Genomic DNA, 20,442 nt, shown 5'->3' on the forward strand with positions numbered 1-20,442 from the left:
CACACACACACACACACACACACACACACACACACACACACACACACTCTCACACATTGTTGTCGTGTCTCATCTTATGAGTGTCGCTGTGATATGAAGCTCTTCACAAGCACCTGCTCTCCTGTGTGACTGTGTGTATTCATGCCTGACCGCACACCTAGAGGAAAAGATGCCACCGCGAAACACAGAAACACACACACACACACACACGCTCTGTTTTCCCAGCATGCCATGTGAAGCCGAGCTGCACCTGCTGTAGCGGAGGAATGCCGTGTGATGTCATCTCGCCGAGAGCGCCTGTGAACGTGGAAGTAGTAAAGCCTTAACAAAACAACAACTTTGGGTCGAAAAGCAGACACACACACACACACACACAGACACAGACGGCCCTCTGGGGGAATCTGTTCACACAGCATGAGATCATTCTGAAAGATTGTTTTCGAGGTATTTCTGCTGCTCCACATGCTGCAAGACACAGGGAAGGAACAACGGATGGAGAAGAGACGGAGGTGATGAGATGAAGTGGCTTTGTCACATCTCTGGCCCTTGAAGTCTGAACTCTGTTCTCCCCCAGAGCAGAGTGACTCTTTTATCCTGTGACTCCTGTGATGTATGGTGTTATTCATGATGAGTGTTACTCGCTGTGATTAAGCATAACAAAGCAAACAACTAACTGAAGCTAAAGCAAATGCATTAAAGGGGACTCATCGTGAAAACAATGCTTGTCCTCATACAACTGTATATGACTGTGAAATAAGACAACCCAGTCATTTATCTGAAGACATGTGATTCAACAAGCCATTCAGATTTGGCTCCCCTTCCTATGTCACATGCAGGCTCATTAGAATATAGGGCTTGAGAACTACCCTGCACTGTGTTTTTCTCGCAAGCCAATCGGAGCAGACTGGGCTTTATCGGAAGGAGCGCTTAAAGAGACAGGCGCCTACACAGAGGGTTTCAGACGGATGTGTTTTAAAGCATGTAAGCATGTTCTAGTAGAAACCCAAAACACGTGTAAACCTGTTATGTCCCCTTTAAGTCACTAGAGCCTAGATGAGATGAGATTCAACTCTGTTTTTGTCGTACACGGTAAAAACCAAAAGAGCAAACTGTTGCAAAAGTGCATTTAGAGATGTTAAGAAAGTACAGAATAGACAATAGACCAAAGAGGCAGTGACAGTAAGAAGGGATGCAACTGTGCCAATTACAAAATAAACAAAACGTACAGTACGAATTAATGCAGCTTTGTCAGTAATTTAACGATATGTCAAGTATAAGCTGAAACAAATGAATAGTGTGTGGAATGGAGCTGACAACAGGAAGTGCAAATACAGCTGCTAATGAGGAAAAACATATTTATATATCCCGAGAAAGGTATTTAAAAAGACTTGTTTTGGTGTTAGCCTGACGACTAGGTAATAATATGTTGTCAGCTTATAACGTGGATTAACTGAGTTTAGGCCGTCCTACCTTCCACATCCCGCTGTGACTGTCTCTGTATTTTCATCACACTGTAATGTGCTGGTAGGAACACTGAAGAGCAGACGTCTGCTGTAATAATGGCCCAGTGGGCTGAAATTAGCCGCTCAGGAGTAAACCGGCGCTAAGCAGTCCAGCTACTGAACACATCTTTAAAAGAGGAAGCCTTTGATTAGACAACAGGGCAGAAACACGCTTGCAGTAAATCCCCTGAATGGGTTTTTTTGGATAAAAGTCTTGAATAATTTGTTTCCCTAATTTGAGAAATGTTTCCCCTCTCTCTTTCTGGTACTCATTTGCTGCAACAAAACAACTTTCACTGTTGTTAAGCCCTAATTGTGTGACACTTAAAGTCGTGATCCTCTCCTCAAGTCGCCATGTTGCTGTTTTTTCGGGTGATGAAGCTGTGAAATTCACAGTTTGGGCGTGTATAACTGTTCTCGCGTATCAAGAGTTTAACTTGTCAGTCTGCTCCTGTCGCGTAGCTGTTCAATGAAGCAGAAAATGTGGTTAGTGTCCCCCTCCCACCGAGCCTGTGAGTGCATGTCTCTATGCAAGTGAATGGCATTTACTGTATCTGCTGACGAAATCTTTCAGCGTGTGGTATAAGCTTGACTGACGCACGGCATGCGTACTGACTTGTGCTGCACGTGGCGCGGTGCACTGCAGCCTGGATGCAGAGCGGGGGTTCCTGTGTTTGGGTTTTGTTCGGGTGAATATGCGGGAGGAGGTTGAGAGCTTCTGCCCACCTGCTGGTTTTAAAGCAAAATTTACATGCAGCAAGATGAAACCAAAATAACCGGCTGGGAGCTGCTCCAGTACTGTCTCTGCAGCAAGTGAATATCATGGCGACGTGTTCTGATGTGTACGGACCAGCAGCAGTGTACACTGGAGCAGGGTTGTCTGCTTTCAGCTGGTTGTTTTTTGGGAAACATCTCCCCTGGCTATGTTTACATGCACACAAATACAGAGTAATCAGATGAAGAAAATGTATTGCAATAATATAAAGTGCGATCCAAAAACAAAACCATAATCTTCAAATGACGTTTCCTCAAAATATATAAATTAGTACCACACGACCTACTGGAGTCAAAGATAATATAATATTGGTGGCCATGTTTACACAGCTGGTTTGATCAGTAAGGTCCCCCTTACTGATCCAGGTCCCCCACATGATGTCAACCCCCTCTCGACCTGGATCCTCACGAAGCATCCTGCTGAAAGGAGCCGTCACCATCACCTGGTCGTAGGGGCGCTGCAGCCAGCAGCATCAATAATTTCACCCACTCAGCGCTCCACAGAAGGAACCAGCTAATGGAAGCTATAGCCCAGCAGTGGGTTTGGCACTTCGCCACTTGCTTTTCCCAATCTAGGTCACCAAATGGCTTTTTTAAGAGCGTTTAGGGAAACACTGCAACTGTACGGGGGGAGGAAAAAAAAGACAAAGAGCAGGAGAGAGAGAGAGAGTTGTTCGCATTAGTATTAGATCTGATTTTAGCTACTGCTTTGAAGAAAGTCCTGGCATGCTAATTAGCAGGCTAGCTCCCATCTTGTCCCCTCAACACTAAATCCTGTTCTAAAATAGAAGCATCACCACTGCTTTCTTCCTCTGAGGCTGACGAGTCGTGCTTCTCTGCAGCGGTCGAGGAAACAACTAACGTAATGTGACAGCGTGGAAGAGCCTGCAGGGGCCAACGCAGTGCATGAGCATACATTAGCATAATGTCAGTATGAAGCCAGTGCTGGACTTAAATATAGAGATACACACTCAGTCAGAGCAGGATTATGCCTCGGGGGTCAGCACATTTGCTTCAACATCAATTGTAACATATGGCCGGCTAAGCTGTATCTTTTGATTTGTGTAAGTGGACGACGTGGCGAGCTGTTTTTAACACACTCAAGTTGGTTATTTCTGGACTCCATATGGCACCACAGGCTGTGCAGTGAAATCTGGGGTTAATTCAGTTTGTATTGAGTCATGTTTAATTTAAAATTGAAATAAGTTTTAAGTCTAAGGGAACAGCGAATATGTCCACTCGGTGTTCTTGGATGTTTCCTTCATGTTGAGGTTTTTCAAAGAGAAGAAAACATGGAACATTTTAGACCACGATCCAAACAAAGCCGAGCATTGTGTTCATAAATGTTAGTTGTTGCGGGATTAAAGGAGGGAGTCAAGTGAGGCAGTATAAAGAGCAACAGAATTCACAAGACATGACAGAAAACACAGGACTTTCACCCAGGAGACCTGTGTTAGACCTGTGTTACATATATGTTAAGTTATGTAAGGTAGCGTACATGACATACTTAATCTACGCCGCATATGTAACGTACGCATCTGACAAGCTGAAATTGACTCGCGCAAAAGTGCCGGTACACGGGTACGTTCTGTATTTTGAAGATTCGGGTCACTGACCGAGCTGTTGTTTTTGAATTGGGAGTGAGAATGTGTTGAAATATGGACGAAACTCTGCACATTAATGTGTAGAAAATAGTCAAAAATAATGTTTTAACATAAGACACTGCTGTTACTATGTGTCAAATAAGTTCCGCACATTTTGACAAATAACTAAACATACAGTCTGCCACAATGGTTCCCAATGAACGTACACATATGGACACTAAGAACACAACAGGGTTCAGCAAAAGCAAAAATCTGAATTATAATTACATCACAGAATATCAGCCTTTTTTCCTCCTCAGGGAATTAGCTTAAACTTGACCCTGTCATGCCCCGAACAACAATCTACTGACAGTACTCAGTCGTTATCACCCGTTAATTCTTTATTGATTTTATCTTTGAGTGGGCTTTATTGCCTCTGAATTAGACAGTTGACGGTAAATGAGGGGGAAGGAGGAGGAGAAGGACATAAAGGTAACAACGGTTTGTTTTATGTTTAGTTTTTTATGCTGGCACACTCTCTTTCTCGTGCACTCCCCTTTTCTCCCTCTCGATACTAACATGTTCAACACACGCACACACACACGCATGCACAGAATAATCACCGATTCACAGTGTGTGTTTTCCTGTGCTGTGGTCACAGCAGGCGTTGACCGTGAAGCAGAGTTCACCACTAAATCATCCAGACACTTCAGCCCTGCTCATTAATCTCTTTCACGCATACAGCACATACACACACACACACTACACACATAGCTGCATGCATCCACACATGACACACATGGATGTACAATGAGCTCCGACAATACATAACGTCGTCTTTTATTTCTATTTGATTGTTTGCATTTATTGTGTGTACCTCGGCACCATTTCTAAATGATGGATCGCCCTCAATGTGTTTTAAATTAAATACAATATACAAAACAAGCGAACATACATCCCATTCTCTCTCCCAACTCGTCAGATACCAAAGCGTGGTCAGTGCTCGTCGTTATCCGATACCAACGCATCAGGTCACCCTTTAGCGTCTGTATGAGACGCACCGGGCTTTCATCAACTGAAAACACACTGTGAAAGGGTTAAAGTTTTAAGACAAAAACACTGACAACACCCCGACCGAACGACATGGTACTGACCTGTCAATCACAAGGTAGCCCCGCCCTAAAGCATTCCCTGCTTTATAGTTTATTTCACTTTAAATGGGAGCACAATTTACTGTAAGAACATCTTGCTGTATTGAAGAAGACTTGAAACTACTGATTGAGACCATAAACTCATGTTTACAGTGTTTACTTGCTCATAGACTTCTATACAACCAGAGGAGTCGCCCCCTGATGGTCATTAGAGAGAATGCAAGTTTAAGGCTCTTCCACATTGGCTTCACTTCTTAGACCCGGCAGTTGCCGACTGGTCTTCCACCAGCAGTGGTTTGATTGTCGTTGGCAGTTCCCATGAGAGCCGGTGCTCATTTCACTCAATCATTTCAGGAAGCGGAATTTCCTCTAAAAGTCAAAACTGGAAACATTTTGCCACAAAAGGGCTCGTATATCCACTAAATTACTGAGAATGAAAGCTCTGTCATTATCACGTAAATTGCAGTTTCGATTTACATTTTGGACTGAGACACATCTCGCTGCCAGTCCACTCTTCTTCTGTGGTTGATTACGTATCAACCCATGGACGTTTATTTATAAAGCCTCATAGGGGTCTGGTGGAGAGGGAAAAGAAAAATGGATTTGAAGGAGACGATAAGTATTACATGTATGGTGTACTAGGGAACGAGAAACACCGTAAAAAGATGAGCCGTAATGCAGTTCTATTAGTTATTTTTTTCTTCTTTTAAATGTGTGTCAGGTCGGCGGTGTTGGGGGAGTTTTTGAACAAATCCTCACCGAGATCAAAGGAGCAGGATTTTACTTTTATTAAACCGTGTTATTCCAGAGCTGTAGTTTTCACCCAGCAGCCACAAACAATTATCTGACGCCCCTTCTCTCTCTGCCCCCCCTCGCCTGGTTTTTTTTTTGTTCTTTTTCATTTCCCCCCCCCCCCCTGTTTCTGTGAACTGTAGTGCTGAAATATTATGTGTTTTTATATTAAATCTTTCTCATGTTTCGCATCATCTTATTTCACTCTTAAATTTCCATCTTTCATCTTTTCTAATGTCATTCCTCATTTGTTTGTGATCTTCTATCCTGTCCTCATTTTCCTTCTTGTCATCCGTTTTGTTTCGTCTTCTCCTCTTTGCTGCTGCCCTCGTTCATTCCTTTCATCATCTCCTCTGTCCTAGATGATCTTCCCTTCTTCCCCCCTCCCACTTGTTTTCTTCTCAAACTCTACAGTTTTCCTCTTTTTTGTCTCCATTTCTTCTGTATCTCCTCTCCTATTATCATCTCCTATTCTCCTAGTTTCCCCTTCCATCCCTGTTTCCTTGCCTTGCTTCATCTATTTTCCTTGTTTGGTCTCTTCTACCCTGCTTTCCTCTCTTTTTCTTGTTTTGTTTCCTTGTTCCATTTCTTTAACTTGACTCCTCGTATCTCCTCTCCACATTTCCTCTCCCCTCTTCTCTCCTCTCCTCTCCTCATCATTTCTCTCCATGATTCCTCTCCTCTTCTCTCCTCTCCTCTCCTCATCATTTCTCTCCATGATTCCTCTCCTCTTCTCTCCTCTCCTCTCCTCATCATTTCTCTCCATGATTCCTCTCCTCTTCTCTCCTCTCCTTGGTTCCTTTTTTCATTCCTCTCCTCTCCCCCCCTCTTCTCTTTTCTCCTCTGCCTTTTTCCTCTCATGTCTGTGTGTGTGTGTGTGTGTGTGTGTGTGTGTGTGTGCGTGCCTCTTGCGGGCCTCTTCCTGAGCCTCATGACCTCTGTTACAGTTCTGTGATTGGTAGCTTTCCCCTCGACTCCGAACACATTTTTTCACTTTGGATCAGAGTTCAGTTCCCATCATAAAGTTTGTGTGAAGACCTGAAAACCTTGTCTTGTTGCTACAACGTGTTGATGAGCAGTTAATCCTTCTGCTGTAGTTTAAAGGATGTCTGCGTCTTTCTGTACCTGTACCTGTACCTGTCAGTGACAGTGTCACCTGTCTGCATGCTGACATGTTTCCATTTTCTCCTCAGGCCTTTGGGAACGCGAAGACGGCCCACAACAACAACTCCAGCCGCTTCGGCAAGTTCATCCAGGTCAACTACCAGGAGAGTGGCACTGTCAGAGGGTGAGACACACACACACACACACACACACACACACATATAAAAGACATATAGAAGTCGTACCAATGCTAATTGGTCGAGTAGCAACATTTAATCACTTACTAATGGTGACTGAACAATTACTTAATATTTAGATCAGTTAAAGACAGGGTTGATAATCTTGAGAAAGACAGATTTTAAAAACCATCGAACCGAAAAACTCAGCTCAGTGTTGCCAACTCTTTTCCCCTGAACTCTTTCATGTATGTTGTTTACTTAATATCAGCTGTTTTATGTTTTGTTTTTAGAGCCTATGTGGAGAAGTACCTGCTGGAGAAATCCCGTCTGGTGTACCAGGAGCACAATGAGAGGTGAGTGAGGCACTTTGACCCTGGTGGTTATTCAGCTGCTTACTTATTTAAATTTCTACCCATTTTTTCAATTGTGATGGTTTTAAGATCCTGTTAACAAGATCTTGTTCCAGCAGAAAGCCAAACTAAATCAATCTGCTCCTTTAAAATCTCTAAAAGATTAGAAGAATGAACCTGAAGGAACCCGAGCGCAGCCATGAATAAGAAAGGAGAAAGAATAGAGCCATAATCCTACTTGTTTGAGAGATAATATGTCAAATCCATATCTCTGCACTGATTTGTCTTTGTCTAAGAAACCTAATACTAAAATAGCCGTCATTTCCTCTGCAAGCTGAGAATATATATCGGGTGTCCATCTGACAAAGGCCTCTGCCCTTTACTTTCTGAATTAACACTGCAAACTGTCAGGTTCCACTCCGAGTGTGGTCATTTACACACACAGGACATGATTGTTTAATCACACAAATTACGCATCAGAACTATTTTTGAGAAAATAGATCCTGAGATATTTCATAGAAATCGGTTTCACCGTCACTTATTTTTTCACACTCACACACCCACACAGACACACACACATACAAACATGAACATATGCACAGGAATGTCCACCTGTACCTACATCCCTAAAACGGCTCAGTATCGCTCATCTCTTCTAGGCGACGGTTTAAAAGCAACGCATCACAGGTCCCACCAGCGTAATAGCTTTTGAGTGATGGAGAAAAAACAATGTAAAACCCTCCACCGGTCATCTAATCCCTCTAACCCTGATCGGCCTCTGGGTTTCTATTTCATCCTGATGACAGGCCCTGGCGGCCATATTAATAGGGTAGGAACTGAAGACGGGACCCCCCCAGATGCTCAGACCTGAAGCAGAGAGGTGGGGGGAGCAGGCGGGCTGATGATGAACCACAAACTATCTTAAATCTTAACTCCAGTATCGTGACAGGTTGCCTCTGTACGACCTCAGAGTGAGGAAATAAAAGAGTAGCTGAACTCTCCAGTGGTGCCGTTGTGCTTTATGACTCTGCTGTGACTTTACTCAGCAACCTCTGTCTAAAATTATTAGTAGCATGGTTTTAGGTTTAAGTTTGCACTGAGGTTCATTAATAGTGCTAACAGTCGTAGCTATAATAGTGCTCTACCATTAACTCAATTGTAAGACAATTACATCCACTCTACACTTTAAAATACACACTTAACGCCTTAATAATAAACTTATTTTAACGTAATCTTATATTGTTTGTTTAAATTATCATATTTTTATTCAAGTCTTATAGTGTAGCACTCTGTTTATTGTCATGCACCAATCACCAAAGGTTTTGTATATGCAAAACATACTTAATACATAAACTGTTTCAGATTGTGAGTCACCGGACATCTAGACGGCTCACATAGAAGAAACTAAATACAAATAAAAACCAAAACATATCAAAGAAATCATTTGTGAAATTTGTTTATTCCGCCTTCTTGCCAAGAAGCACTCATCACAGATCTGTACGATAAATGTGACCACCACCAGGTTAGCTTAGCTTAGCACAAAGACTAGGAGCAGTGGGAAAGAGCTAGCATGGCTCTGTTGATGGCTACTGCCTGTAAATGAGCCTCTGGGCAGGTCAGCAAAAAAACAGCTTTTGGGGTCAAGGGCACTGGTTTTGTAATGGCTGTGCTCAGGGAAATGTAATCATCAAGAAACCTGATCTTCATGCGTCAGTGTTAGTGTTTTAGTGCTGTGACTGTAGCAAGCCAGACAGCTAAGCCACTATTGTGGAAGCTCATTAAATATGTATTGCCAGTAAATGTTCATTAAGGTTCATTTCAATAATCATCTGAATGTCTGTAGTAGATGGAGGTAACATTTTCAGGAGGATTACATAGATGAAGTTCTATTTGTTAGAGAGAAACATTGATAGAAACATTACCTTGAAGTTAATTTCAGGTCACATTTCGCAGCTCAAAGTGACTGTTTTGACGGCAGGAGCAGTGACAGTTATGGAAATAGTAAAACTACTCACAGAGGTATTGTTCAGAAGCTCATTAACTCTCACTACGTCTCAGTTTCATTTAAAACATCCTTCTACCCATCCACCAGTCACAGATTGGGATTCTTTCATATCCTTTCTGGGCTTTTTAACTTTCCACCAGGCATTAAGTGTCCCTGTGCAGAGCAGGGAAGCTCGTTTCCAGCTGTAATAAAATTACATCTGGGTGCGTTGGCCGAGGCCACAGCCTTTGTCACAGAGGCACCAGTCCTAACCTCCAGCCCACACACACACACACCACACTGACGCTTTGTTTGACTTGAAACGCGAGCCCGTCGGGTGGAGAGGTGTGACCTATTTATTACATGCTGCAGGTTTGAGTTGTGACATACTGTAGGGTGCAGATGGAGAGTTTTTCCACTGTACTCTACTCCAAAAATCTCTGAATGGAGTCTCCTCCCCGAGGCGTCGTTTAAGGCAGAGCGAGGAGATGTGAAAGCTGCTGTCCTCAGTTCAGCTCAGAGGGAATTTAAAATGATTTGAGAAATCAATACGGGAAACGTGTTTTTGTGTTAAAGAATCATCCCCTCGAACTTGTTGTGTGTGTGTGTGTGTGTGTGTCTATAGGAATTACCATGTTTTCTACTACCTGTTGACCGGAGCCAGCGAAGAGGAGAGGAAGTCCTTCCACCTGCTGAAACCTGAGGAATACCACTACCTCAACCAGGTCGGCACACACACAAAAGCAGACAACACAGAATTCAGTACAAAAAAAATAACTCCACGTTGATATATATTCATGCAAATCCTGTTATGTTGCCCGTCAAGTGATTAAAATCCTGTTTCTGCCAGCGTCAAAGAAGGAAAAAACCGGAAAAAGGATTTGTATTATTGTGATTTTAAGAGTTTGATTTGATTTCTTTTCGTAATGTTTTCAGACACTTATTACAACAATCTGAGCATTCCGGTTGCAAAAACAAGCATTTTAGTGAATGTAACGTTACACTGAGGTGCACAAATGCCCTCGGGGCTCGCTTTGTGGCAGCCGGTTAAAGCGTACTCCCTTAATACTGAACCCATTTTACAATGCGTTGTCCCAGTTAGTCTGTTAGACACAAACACACGGGGAAATAGGGTCCAGAGATTTCAATCTTATCTTTAAATTCCAAATGTATTCAGATTAAAGCATGAAATGTATTTTTTAATTGCGAAGAAAGGCAGAATACCACTCGTAGATTAGTGAGTAGCTAAGAGAAAAATGTAAATCTGAGGAAAATTGGTGAATGCCACAAATTCTCTTAAATCGCCCGTACGTCCCGCACACAAACAAATCTGTTTGTGCAAGTTGTTCTTGCATGAGGCCCATGTGATGGAAATTAATATTTTCTCCCTTCACCAATTCACAAAAATTAAGCTTGAGAGATTGATGGACACCCTGAAGATGGTCTTTGAAAATGTCGGCCTCCCCCCCTCCCTCCTTTTCTCTCTGTTGGATCTTATTCCCTCATTTATCATAACTGGATCACTGCTCAACGCTTTGAAGTGTTGATTGCAGCAGCTCAAGAAATTTCCACCCTGCATCTGTGACTGTGTCTCAGATGTGTGTGTGTGTGTGTGTGTGGCGAGGGGGGGGGGTTGTTTACATGCTTGTGTACATGCCAAAAAATCCCCTATATGTGTCCATCTTCTGCAGTACATCTGTGTGTGTTGGCAGCAGATACGTGAGGCTTCATATTCCCTCTTCCTATGGCAGCACACTGAGGAGGCAAACCCCCCCCCCCCCTTTGTTCATCTCTTTTCCCCGAAAAAGTAACAGGTTTTTTTTTCCTCCCTTAATCCCCACGACAACAACCCCCCCTCCCCCCATCCTCATCTTCTGTTGCCGACTGCCTGTTACTATGCAGCCCTGTTTCCATGGCAACTGCAATACTCAGGAGTTAATCTGGCGCTGACTTGATCTCGTGCAGAGGATGCCGGCGGTCGCGTGCGTGTGTGTGTGCGTGCGTGTGTGTGTGTGTGTGTGTGTGAGAGCGTGTGCACGACACACAGCAAGCCTTCTGTCTTTCAGGGACACACACACACACACGTAAACACACACTCCTGACACACGTGGTGTCACAGAGGAACAAAATGATTATCCATATTTCCATATTTATCTCTCTCAGAGTTTGTTCTCTGTGTGTTCTTGTAACCAAGTATGTTTTCTCGAGTAGGCTACTGTAATCCTGAAGTAATGAAATATTACATGACAACGTGACAAAGGGTCACTTATTGTGACGATCCTAAAGAGAATTACCTCGTGAATCTGCAGCTCCCCTCAACTTCTGCGTTGCTTCACTCTCACAGCTCTCATAATGTGTCTTTACGTCATTTTTGGCTGTGACAGGCAGCTGTTTTCAGGGTAAAATCTCTAAATATGCACTACCTACTCCCTAGCAGACAAAGTTAGTGTCTCGCTGGTGATAATAGTGGAGCATTTAGCTTCTAAAAAGTCAGATATTTCCCTGTAGTTGGAGTCGGTAGAGACCAAAAACAGAGCAAAGAGTGAATATTTGACTTGCAATCATCAGGCTAATATTCTGTGTATCTGCCGGATGTGTAAACAAGCATCAGGTTGTTAAGCTCATATTTAATGTGAAGCAGCGACAGTACGAAAGGGTGAGGTAGATATCATTTCCTATGAATCCCTCTCTTACTAAAGCAGGCAATCCAGCGCAGCAATGGCGGACTCCGCCACAATATAAAGTACTTAATGAAGACGTTTTTTACAGGATGTACATACATTTTGTGGTACATGTACTTGAATTATACAAGTGTAAATTATCTCCAGTGTGACCAGCTAAAACCCTAAAATGCTACTTCCACAATGTAATTAATATACAATTTAATTATCGTTAGGTAATACTTCTGTACTTTAAGTTCAGTAAGATTTCGTGGATAATTTGCAGTACTTGTAATGGAGTATTCTTTACAGTTTATTGCTACTTTTACTTCAGTAAAAAAGCTCAATACTTTGTGTACGTAGTGTAAAAAAAGTCAAAACATAACCTCCACCATCATGGAATAACTGACTGCCGCTCTGGAGATGTGTGTATGCGTGTCTGCTTGTGTGTGTGAGGATTGGTCATTTGTTTCCTCACATATTTAACAGCATGTCTCATCTTTCTCAAGTCGTGTGCGTATTCATGGTGTGTAATTCCTGCCTTCTTAACCCGCTCTGCCTTGCTTCCAGATGACAAAGAAATCGCACAAACTCCACTGGGACAATTACTATGAGAGCGATCTGGTCAGTATCATGTGGATGACGAGTTGTTTGTGTACGTCTGTGCTCACTGGGTGTGTCGTGGCTCTCTGGTGTTTTATGGTGCCAGTCTTGGGTCTTGTTCTCTCTCGCCCGCCTGCTTTTCACTGAAATGGACTAAAGATGGAGGCGACCTGAACTGACCTCAGCTCGATAATGAAAAATGTTTAAAGGGATACCTTTAATGTAACAACTTTAATTCTTTTGTCTCAAGATATTTGTGTACGTTTAAAGCATCTCAGTTAAAGTGTGATTTGACACTGAAAAAAATATGTAATTTACTGTAAGTTTTGTTGCAAAAAAGAGACATTCACCTGAAATGACTTTATAGATGAACGCTGATTGACCAAGTAAAAGTCAAACATTAAGGAATTCCTTTAATCAAATTTCTGGCTTTGGACGCTTTGCTGTCTGGCGATTGGTTGATGACGTCAAACCTGGAAACCGACATCTTTAAAGGGAAGGTTCAGGATTTTACCTTCACTTCTACATTTCAATTTATTACCTCCCATGTTTTAAAAAGTGAAATTATAATAGCAACGTTCAACAGCATGCTGTTAAATTCAAGTGCAGAAAGGGAACATGAAATATAAAGAGCCTTTTATATATATATATATAAATGTTTTTTTAGGTGGTCAATCAAACACTGATGGTTGCAAATACATCAATTAAACCTTTTCTTATTATAAGCATTCAACTTTCTTTTTTAGATGATCACTATTAAATGTTTTTATCCAGTACAAATACAGATATTTGAGAATAATACCATGGCATTATGCTCTGTATCTGCTGGGTGTTTAAATAAGCATCAGGTTGATGACAAACTCAAGATCATATTTAATGTAAAGCAGCGACAGTAGGAAAGGTTGAGGTAGTAAACAGTGAGGCTGACATCAATGAGAAGAATCTGGCCTGCATTACATGAATAATTTCCTGCAGGACTCCACCACAATAAAAAGTACTTCATAGAGAAGTATTTACAGGATGTACACACATTTTGATGTGCTTGTACTTGTGCTTTGAATGTGAGCTAGCAGCAGTAAGAAGCAGTTACTAAATGCAGCCATTGTAAGGCTGTGTGAGAGTAACACTTTGATCATTGAGATAAAATTACTGGATTACACTCGCGCATCAATATGCAATTAGAATCCTGCACAGGAATGGCGGACCCCGCCACCAACAATGGAAAATTACTATATAAAGGCGCGATTAAAGAATTGAATTACATTAAACGTCTATTGCTTGAAAAAGTCTGACCACAGAGAGTATCAAAAACTGAGTTTTTGATTACCCCAGTTACCACAAAAACATGTAATAGAGAAGTTCATGACAGCCGAACAATAACTTTAAATATCAAGAGACGATAATGGAAATGTCGAGCAAACATTATTATTTCTTTCCTTACGCTGTTTTTTTCTATGAGAAGGTTTCAATTGTGATCAATTGGCTTCACATCCTGAAACTTCCCTCTAAGTGTGTGGTCCATTTCGTCTGTGTGTGTGTGTGTGTGTGTGTGTGTGTGTGTGTGTGTGTGTTTGCCGGTCTCTGAGCTTGCCACTGCCTTGCCAGTCTCCACCTGACGTGAGTAATGTTTGGTCAGTGGGATTTGTTTCTGTGTGGTTAAGGGATTCAGTATCTCCTAATAGGAGATTTTGTTATTTTGACTTTGCCGGCGAGCAAACGCTTGACATGAGTCGATTAGTATGAATATGACTCGACTGATCCCTCTTGACTTTGGCTCTTTGTCTCCCACTTCTTTCAAATAAATTGTACCTTTATCCAGGAAGGGGTTTTATGAGGACACTCACTTACCTTTTTCAGAACTTATATGTAGGTTCTGCTCCACATTTAACCAGTTAAATCTTTCTATCGAATATCAAATACTCCCCTCCTCTGTGCTTAAAAAGGGACTCTGATATGCTGTCGTCCTTTTGGATTCCCAGTAGTTGAGATGGATTCCAGCGTCAAAGCAAAAAATGTGTAGAAGTATTTCCTGTCTATCCTTTTTCAAATCACTCCTGCAGAGAAAGCCTCCAGCAATGGAAGTAGCATATTTATAGGCAAAGTAAACATTGTTTGAAACATACTGAGCATGCTCAGTGGATTTTGCTGCCTGAGTGATTTGAGATGTTTATACTATTTATAATAACTTTTGATTAATGTGTTTCTGCGTTGCCGTTTTAAAACCATCGTAACTTCTGTGAATCAGCTACAACACTACAAAGGTTTCACAGAAAGCCTCGAGGGGAGGAAGACAGACTTTCAGTTGACTATTCTTTTCAAAGAATATATATATATATATATATATATATATATATACTAGTATTACTGCTATATTACTTGTTTGCTTTCTTTCCACGAGTGAGATGAGAAGATTGATGTCAATGCGTTCCGATATGGAGATAGTCAGGATGTGTTATGCCTAGCTTAGCATAAAGACAGCTAGCCTGGCTCTGTCTTAAGTGAACGTCTACACCTATTACAAGTGAAGCTGCCTTATTCACACACTGTATTTAGTTTGTCTACCAATACATAAACAAAAATGTAAGGAGACCATTTCTGGTTTTGGTCGGAGTTGCATGCTAACTTGTAACCCACATTATGGCCAAATATGCTGCACAGTAGCAATGAGCGGAAATGGAGGATATAACTCACTATAAAATCTAATATTTATGTTCATGTAATGGTTAAACAAAACAACATACATTGAGTGTTGTTGTGCTCTAAGTGTGAGCTAGGCTAGCTGCTTCCACAGTCTTTATGCTAAGCTAGGCTAACCACGCCCTGATTCTTACATATATTTAACTTGCACTGTAATCCTTTTGTAATCCTTTTCATGTGAAAGCCGCTACGCTATACAAATAAATGTGCCTCGCCTTAACAAAAGACATGAGATTTATATCGATCCTCTCATCTCACTCTCGCAAAGGAAGCAAAAAGCAAAATGATGAACTGTTCCTTTAACTTCAAGGCCTCTTTGTTTTCTTCTCTCTACTCTTTTTTTCCTTTGGCTCCTCTCTGTCATATTTCGTTCCTTACACAACATCCCGCCTCACTGTTTGCTGACACAATGTCTCCCTCAAGGGTCAGTCAATGACCTCATCAGTCTGCGACCCCACCGTCCAAGGAGATGATGTCACCGTCTTGACAAACCTTCTCACACAAACACACACACACACACAGAGAAAGCTCAGCAGCTCTTGACAGCTGTCTGAGCATCTGACCGGCCCTTTGGGCCTATTTAACCCTTGACCTCTACCGTTGGTCAACATGCGGGGGGGGGGGGGGGGGGGGGCGGGGGGGGGGGGGGGGGGGGGCACGCTGCAGTAAATGGAGACACCCGTTGCTTTAAACAGTGACAAGAGTACACACATTCCAGATGTCTGGATTCAAAAATAGAAAATAAACCAGAGTGACTTTATAAAAAAAAGAAAAAGTATTTGACTAAAGATCCCAAAGACCAAACATTTTCCGGATGTTTGCATTTGATGATTGCAGTTGGGTGTTTGATGCTGGGCCTCTGTGGCTGTGGGGGTTTTGCATTCTGTGCCTGTTTGGGTGTCTATGGTTTTTGGTTGTGTGGAATGTCTAGTGACGGGCTGGCATGTTGTTTTTGGCTTAACGTCGACCGGGTGCCTCGACAACATAAATCAGGATTAAGTCAAGGTAAGTAGCAGGAGAGCCTCGACTGGATGCACATCAACTTTTAACTGGATCCATGAGCGATCTGTTGAAAAGTGCTGCGTCAGCTGGGCTCCTGACTTGACTCAATTAAGTGGTGTAAGCCTGCACCGGGAGTGTTGCAACTGGCATAACATTACGATTTCAAGTTGTGAGGGAGAGAAGGTCCTTTGTTTAAAATAACGTTGTTTAGTAATCATCCCTTCACTGCACTTAAGAAGTACCAACAGCCAAGGTTTTTGGTTTTCGACCAAAGCATTCCCACGCAACCTGTCAAAATCTCTTTATTTTCTCAACTTCCTCCAACGTATCGTATTGTGCTGCTCGGCGCTGAGGTCGAACATACCCGGCAATTTGAAAACTGTCTTTTCCCGGTTCTCGCCGTTGCTCGAGAAGCCTCAAAACCCCTTTTGTTTGCAATTGGAGACGCTCGCCGGAGAAAATCGCAGATCGTTGGCTCCGCAGTTACCGACGAGTTCTGAGCCAAAGTGAAAACAATGGAGAGGCGGAGGAGTGCTGAATGTTAAAGCGGAGAGGAGGCAACCCAGAGTGGGGATTATGGGTTCCTGTGTCTTCTCTCGCTGGCCGGTCGCTGTGGTATGCGCTAATTACAGCCTGAGAGAGGCTCGCTGCCGGAGCAGACATGCTGACCGACCGGAGGCCCTGAGGAGACACACACACACACACACACACACACACACACACATCACTGTAAACATACACGTCCTCACTCTCTCCATCCTTTACTGTCACTGTATGATGTCAGTGTCTCCCACTCACATAGAAATGCACTCATGAGTACATTTCTGTGTGAAGAGGTTGGCTCGCGTTTCCTCAACTGCAGAAGAATTTCTGTCTTTTCTGACATCGCGACGTGTCCCGCTTTCATTAATCACTTTACAGCGAATGTACCGTTTGATTGATTTATCACTGTCGTCTGCTGAGCCAGAGTCGGACAACCATGACCACATTGAATCTGCGGTAATCAGTTTAGTTTCTCCGCGGTGGTCTTATCCATTAAAGATGTGGCCTTTGCTGCCGGAGGAGCGCCGCGTGGACTCGAGTCATGTGGTTTAGACTCGCATCATGAATCTTAATCTCTCTTTAGACTCAACTTGACACAATTCAAAAGACCAAAAACTTGACTTTGACTCTGACGCGTATGACTCGTGACTTTGACTTTGGCCTTCTGACTTGGAATGACATCTGATGTCAAAATCAGAGACGAGATGAGGTTTATTTGAACTAAGCCATGTTGGTTTTTGAAAAAAAAAGCCTTTTTAGAATGAAACAAATCACTTTCCCCAATTATGTTATAAATAAAGTATTCACATGAAGAAAAGTCTTTGAGTCAATCCGAAAGCAGCCAGTCAAATATCACAAGAATACTAAGACACACCTCAATAATGATTTTTTTGTAAAGTGTATTTGAAAGTCATACACATAGATACTTTAAAAAGCACTTATTATTTCTTTTTCATTTTGGTGAAGGGCACATGATGACTTGCTAAGGACTCTAAAGTTCAGGACTTGGACTTGACTCTGGCTTTGTTGTTGTTTGACCTGGGACTTGATTCATTTCATTTTCAGGTGCAATAACTTCCTCTAATGTTAGCAGAGTTCCTCTTTATTCAGACAAAGTGAAGCACATGAAATACTGTGTGAAACCCTGCTCAGTCACACATATACTCATTTAGCTTATATAGATACAAGCCAAGTCTTCGCCATTTGTAATGGAATAGTTTTATATATGACATAAGCAGTTTTTAGTTAAGTTTACGTGCATATTCATTAAAAATCCTTTGTGGTGCTGATGTCTCTCTCTGTCTTCCTCTCTTTTCCTGTGTTTGTGTGTTTCCACCTGACACCAGCAGGACTGCTTCACAGTGGAAGGAGAGGATCTGAAACATGACTTTGAGCGTCTGCAGCTGGCTATGGAGATGGTCGGCTTCTTACCCACCACATGCAAACAGTAAGATGAGCAGTTTGGTCGTAATAATATGTACATGTGGACCTCAGCCATGTCGGTTAGAATCACTGTCAGGAGTCTTGTAAGTAGAATAAAAAATTACATTTTTTGTGGAAACATTATCAGGCCCAGCAGAAACAGACTAATTATTAAGTATTTAAAGATGAATATTTAATCTGATTTGTTTTTGCATCAGTTGGCTGAATAAAGAGACCATTCAATGGCAGTACTGCACACGATGACAAGGTTTCCTCTGAGCATAGAATCTCTTTATTTATCGTAAAACAAGCCCAGTAAGACGGTAGCTTAGTTGCCCAAAAGTAATGTAAATATATCAACAATAACTTTGTTCTCCTTTGTCAGGATTTTCTCCCTGCTGTCAGCAATCCTCCACCTGGGAAACATCCGCTACAAGAAGAAGACCTACAGGGACGATTCCATCGACATCTGCAACCCAGAGGGCCTGCCAATCGTCTCAGAGCTGCTAGAGGTGAGCAGCATGATGCAGCCTTTTCATTCAAGTAAAGTTAAGTAAAGTTCAAACACATCAACACATTATGGGAGATATAATTCAGTTTTATTGATAATCCAGTTTTCATAAGAAAATCCAATAGAAAACGCCACACACGACAAGTCTGAGTCGGAGAACAGTGCGTTTTGTCTCGCTGACTTTATGCTGAAATGCAATACTCTAAATACTTTGAAGGATAATAAAAATGGAGAATTGGAGCAGGGCTTTACCACAGGGCTTGTTTGTTCTCCCTAAATACTTTCTTTGCCGTTCCGTCTCCCAAAGTTATTCCATTACATACCCGATGGAGATACTTAAAACGCCACACGGACTTAGTGAACTTTAAAAAACAAGTAGCATCCATTTGATCAAATGAGTTTTCATTGCGCTGTGTTTTTTTTGTTTTTTAAAATGCGGTGAGATATGAGGATAACCCTATTTCCACGTTTACCTCCCATATGTGGGCTTTAGAGAAACAACAACCTTTCAGAGAACTGAGGACTCTCTGCCTTACAACACAGCTTGTGGTGACAGCGGACGTTAAAGAGGTGCTTCAGGTCCCAAAGAGCCGTCCGACCAGCCAGTGTTTCCACAAAGTACTGTTTGTGTTGAGGCTATTTTCGGACCACTTGTGCTGCCATGCAGCTGCGTATGGGTTGTTGTCTCAATATCACCTATAAATTAAATTTATAGGTGATAAATCACATTTTAATGACTAAAAACCCCAAAAAAACATATTCGTCACTGAGACAAGCTTCAACAATGTTTTTTTAAAGCACCATGCTGTTTTACATTTGTTGAAATGTGATGAGAACGAATGAGATAAGCATCAAATAATAACTAAAATAGAAACTAAAAAAATAATTAAATAAAAAAGAAGGTAATAATAAAATAAAATCAAAAGGTAATAATAATAACAGTATTAAAAAAATAATTACTAACGAACGTAAAAATAAAATAAATGAGTTTTGTGTGTGTATGTATATATGTGTATATGTATGTGTATATGTATGTGTATGTGTATATGTATATGTATGTACATACAGTATATGTATATGTATGTACATACAGTATATGTATATGTATGTACATACAGTATATGTATATGTATGTACATATATGTATATGTATGTACATATATGTATATGTATGTACATATACGAATATGTATATATATATACATATATGTATATGTATATATATATACATATATGTATATGTATATGTATATATATGTGTATGTATATGTATATATATGTGTATGTATATATGTATGTATATGTATATGTATGTATATATGTATATGTATATATATATATGTGTATATATATGTGTATGTATGTATATATGTGTATGTATATATATATGTGTATATATATGTGTATGTATGTATATATGTGTATGTATATATGTATGTATGTATGTGTATGTATATATGTATGTATGTATATGTATATATGTATGTATGTATATATATATGTATATATGTATGTATGTATATATATATGTATATATATATATGTATATGTGTATATATATATATGTATGTATGTATATGTATGT

At 41.2% G+C, this 20,442-nt stretch overlaps 1 protein-coding gene across 12 annotated transcripts in view; it reads left to right on the plus strand.

The window, feature by feature from the left end:
• The window catches only part of LOC116392982 (unconventional myosin-IXAa-like), a 130,571-nt gene that overhangs the window by 51,564 nt on the left and 58,565 nt on the right, over window positions 1-20,442 (plus strand). For 9 of the 12 annotated variants that reach the window (XM_031864869.1, XM_031864885.1, XM_031864889.1 and 6 more), the window contains exons 3-8: window positions 6,996-7,090; window positions 7,376-7,438; window positions 10,045-10,144; window positions 12,650-12,703; window positions 18,271-18,371; window positions 18,732-18,858. In XM_031864869.1, the coding sequence (XP_031720729.1) occupies window positions 6,996-7,090; window positions 7,376-7,438; window positions 10,045-10,144; window positions 12,650-12,703; window positions 18,271-18,371; window positions 18,732-18,858 (540 nt within the window). Of the gene's footprint in view, window positions 1-6,995; window positions 7,091-7,375; window positions 7,439-10,044; window positions 10,145-10,222; window positions 12,704-18,270; window positions 18,372-18,731; window positions 18,859-20,442 lie in introns of those variants that run through there. The other 3 variants (XM_031864854.1, XM_031864939.1, XM_031864929.1) reach the window with 2 other exon arrangements.

Source organism: Anarrhichthys ocellatus, unplaced genomic scaffold (genome assembly GCF_004355925.1).
Source record: "Anarrhichthys ocellatus isolate YVR2014 unplaced genomic scaffold, GSC_Weel_1.0 scaffold2, whole genome shotgun sequence".
Lineage (NCBI taxonomy): Eukaryota > Metazoa > Chordata > Actinopteri > Perciformes > Anarhichadidae > Anarrhichthys > Anarrhichthys ocellatus.